Source organism: Gavialis gangeticus, unplaced genomic scaffold, assembly GCF_001723915.1.
Source record: "Gavialis gangeticus isolate Ggan-Ray unplaced genomic scaffold, GavGan_comp1, whole genome shotgun sequence".
Classification (NCBI taxonomy): Eukaryota; Metazoa; Chordata; order Crocodylia; family Gavialidae; genus Gavialis; species Gavialis gangeticus.
In genome coordinates, this window is record NW_017729008.1 from 13,806,873 (window position 1) to 13,811,190 (window position 4,318).

The 4,318-nt window shown below is 34.1% G+C and overlaps 1 protein-coding gene across 1 annotated transcript in view; it reads left to right on the forward strand.

Annotated features, from left to right (window-relative positions):
* The window catches only part of COG5 (component of oligomeric golgi complex 5), a 442,290-nt gene that overhangs the window by 329,883 nt on the left and 108,089 nt on the right, over positions 1-4,318 (forward strand). Inside the window, exon 12 of the mRNA XM_019509410.1 lies at positions 2,904-3,108. Coding sequence (XP_019364955.1) covers positions 2,904-3,108 — 205 coding nt within the window. The remainder of the gene's footprint in view (positions 1-2,903; positions 3,109-4,318) is intronic.

The following is a 4,318-nucleotide window of genomic DNA, read 5'->3' on the forward strand; positions in this document are numbered from 1 at the left end:
TTTGTGATGTCTTATATAGTTATTATGAAGATATGTCAATTCAATAAGCATTTGCTCATTATTTCCAGTATCAGAGCTACAGCTGTGGTTTCTCTTCAAAATAATGGCTTGGAATATGCTGTTTCTCTTCAAAAATATTTTTTCATAAGTGTTGATAGATGTATTTGTGATCATCACACTTTTCCTCAAGCTGTTATTGTGTTATTCAGGAAAAAATGTACTTTGCTTTATTAAGCATCCATAATCCAGTACAAAAATGTAGTGCCTTTTTTTTTTTGGCAATTGTGTGAAGAAGGGAGAATTTCTGTTTCATAAATGAATGGTTATTAGCTAAGACCATAAACATTAACTTAATTAAAATCTCAGTTGTTATACTATTGTAACGTGTGAATGCTGAGCTATTGTAAAAATTGGGTCATTTGGAGGTAAAATAGGGGGTAAGCTCTACTGAAAATATTGTCCTAAATGCTTAAGTATAAATAAATGGAGGCAGTTCTGAATAGACAGGCAGTACATATAATGAATGCAGGTGAAATTAAGGATTAAACTCGTGTCATAAGCATTAAACAGCACTATTACTAGTAAATAAAAATGGAGCATCTTACTGGCTGAATTTTCAGAGGTAAGTAATGTGGGTGCATTCACAAAAATACTCTTCGTTCTTGTGAGAAGCTTGCAAAACTCCCATCTTAGGACATGCAAACAAGATGTAATATACATGCGTTTATCTTTGTTGGGCTCAACTATTGTGCTGTCCCTTCAAAATTTGGGTCTACACTGCTGTTTAGCAGAAACGTTATTTTCAGGAAATGGCTACTGTGGTTTCTGTTCGGTGGTTGCTTAGTAACTAGGTGATTCTAAACACAAATTTATTCATTGTATATTAAAAACAAATTAATGGTATTGATCACCTCATACAATGTTTATAACAAATGTACCTATGTGCATATGACCCAGCAATTGCAGGAGTCTTATGTTTGAACTTAAGCACGTGCATAAGTGTTTTCAGGATTGGGACTTGAGATGGTGAAATAGTGATAATAGGATCAACTGATATTTCAGTGTTAAGGTAATTTATATATCCTGCCAGCAATGCCTTATATGGCTGCTAGTCAAACATATTTTACTGCCTATAATTTTTAGTGTTATTTTCATCTAAAAGGTTGGTGAAGATGGCAGACTGCTTATGCTACAAATGCTTCCTTAGCTTTTCAGTGTCTGTGAGGTTTTATACAGCTGTGCATGCAATACATTGCCAGTTGACTTAATTTTTTTTAAATTGAAACATCTGTTGTGGAGACTGTATATTTATCATTGAAATACCTAGGTAGTTTCAAAAGCAGTTAAATATTTATAGAACTACACAGAAACACTTTCTCACAAAAATATCTTGGGAAGGAAGGAAGACTTTTTCAAGTACTGTGATACTGGTGAAATAAGATGAGATAAAGCACTACTTTTCTGCTATCAGGGAAAATGGCATCAAAAGGCCTTACAATATATTGATTTCTGTCCTAGCAAGGATAAATTTAGTACCTTGGAAAACAGAGTTGTTTTTTCACTTTGTTCCGTTAGACTATTGTAAGTCATCTTACAGCGCTGACTTTCGTTAAAAAAACCTCATATTCACATCTCTGGAAACAAGACTCAGCCATATGGGGTAGAAAGAGTTTTCATGTAAGAGAATTAAGCGTGCAACAAAAAGTAAACAAGAATAACACTATGCCACTTATTCTTGTGTTGTGGGGAAAATGCTGTTATAGATATCAGCTAATTCTGTGAAGTTTGTACATGCTGTGGAAATGGCTGTGGGGCTTACAATGGTCTTAATGTAATAAATGCATCTGAATAAAAAGAATGACTTAGGGATGTTGTGTGAAAGTGGGGAAGGATGAACTGAATTGGATGTTCAAGATCTTGAAGACCACCGGAGAAGGGGACCAGTTTTCTACTTGCCTAGGTGATGAACCTGCCAAGTCAGATGATGTCAGAGCACAATTATTGTCAGGTGTTTTTTTAAATCCTTCTAAATTTGTTTTATTTTCCACTTCTTGCAGCCTACTTTTCAAAGCTAAAAAATTACGCTCCTCTCTCTGCTGGATTTGTCATTCTTTATTTGACAAATACACAGGCAATTTTTTAAAAATCTTATTTTAAAAAGCAATATGCATGAGGGCAAAACACTTCAGATATTTAGAATCTGAAAGGCTTTCCCCACCAGGTCGTAACAGTAGCATTAAGGCTTGTTAATGATTTGGACCAAAACAAATTATTTCTTTTTAAATTTGTCTTGAAAGCTGTAAAATATGCCATTACCAAAATACTGTTGGAAAATACTTTAGATATAATGATATCCAAGAACACTGCTGTTTTTTTTCTTAAATAGCAAAAGAAGTAATAATAAAAAATAGTTTTGTCAAGAATTGTCATATACATAGTTGTGATGTTTATTGAACAAAGTGAAGCTTTTATATTCAAGCTTTGAATTGCAGGAAGGTTGCATTACAATATTTTTTATATTTACCATCTGCATGTAATGTTACCTCAAAGTTGATGGTGATGCACAGTGGGCGTGTCTACACATTCATTAATATGCAGTAATTACTACACATTTAATTTAGTACTTGCTTAATAAAGTACTAACTAAATGTGCTGGCGAACACCTTTTTAGTGATGTGGAGTAGCCTAATAATACTGTGCAGTAGCATATTAGCACTGCCTGTGGTGTGATGTGCTACTGTACATTAAGCGTCTTGTGTAGATGTACCCAGTGATATTAATTACAGATTACATCACATATTGTATATCAACGTATGCATTTAAATGCAAAGGTACATGCTGTTTATTCAAGAAGGTTCTCTGAGCAAGGCAGTAAATTATGTTTAATGTTTTTTGTTTTACAGCTTCTATGTTTTTGAAGCAAGCTTTTGAAGGAGAATACCCTAAATTACTGAGACTTTATAATGACTTGTGGAAGCGGCTGCAACAATATAGTCAAAATATTCAAAGAAATTTTAGTGCAAGTGGAAGTACAGATCTTTTAGCTGAACTGCAGCAGATGGAAGAAGATACTCAAGACATATTCATGCAAAAGAAACAGGATTATGAGTATGTGAATTATGAACTGCTGTACCCACTAGGATAGCATATAGAGTGCTAGCTCCTTAGAATATGCTTTAAGAGGGAATATTTTTAGCTCAGAATTCAATTTTATTCCACTTCATGGAGCAGGAAATACATTGCAGGACAACTGGAATGTTTAGGATTTTATCAGCAGTCTAGCTGTCAACTATTTTTTCTGTAAGATTATGACATACAAATATTCATACATGAGAGCTCTAACATTTTTGTTAGATTCAATAATTAGGTACGTTGGGTTGTCTTATTTGCAGATCTTCTACCGTTTACTTTGCATTTAGTTTTGTCTTCAAATCTAGATATAGCTGTAGAGAACTGGAATTACTGCGACTACTGTAGTATCTTCCTTTACTTACTGGTTGCATAATCATGGGGGGAGGTGAAATGCTCAGTTCTTGATGATTCTTAGTGTATATTTTTACAGGTTCTGGTATATATGTGTTTTGAGTGCCAGGTGTAGGAGCATTTGTTTAGAACTTCTGAGAAATCCATAATGAATTTATAGTTTAGAACAAATATTTAGAGTGAGATTTCTAAAAGTACTTTGCCTTGGCTTCACTGTGATCCCATTCAAGTCTAAGAGTTTTACCATTGCCCTCAGTAGAAGCAGAATAAGGTCCATGGTAAACTCTCCAGAAATTATTACATACAAAATTTGGATATTGGCTAGTATTCATTCATTTTCACTAATAGAATTGTAATGGCTGACGTATATTCAAAATTAATTTTGAAGCCTACCCAAAAATGGATTTTTCTACCTTAAGTTTTGTATAGTTAGCTGCAAAATAGATAAAAATGTTTTTGGGTGGGTCACATTTTATCTATAAATGAGTTACATGGCTGGAAAGAAGACTCTGATTTCAGTTTTGACTCGTGTTTGAAGTGTGCATCTCAAGGATAGCTTATTGTAGGAATTCCAAATTTGTTAAATACAAAAAGTAACGCTATCTACCATCACAGCTGCAACACCACTTCAACAATACTTAAATACAGTAGGCTCCAGGGAAAACTAGTGCATGGAGCTGAACCGAATTGCACAGGATAACTAAATGAGCAGTTATTGAATTGAAAGGAAAAAGAATTCCTGGGTGTTATACAAATCTAACTTACAACCTTTGTTAGCAGAATGAATGGCTGAGAGAGCAAGCAAGACTGGGCTGGGACTACTGCAGATTTTATA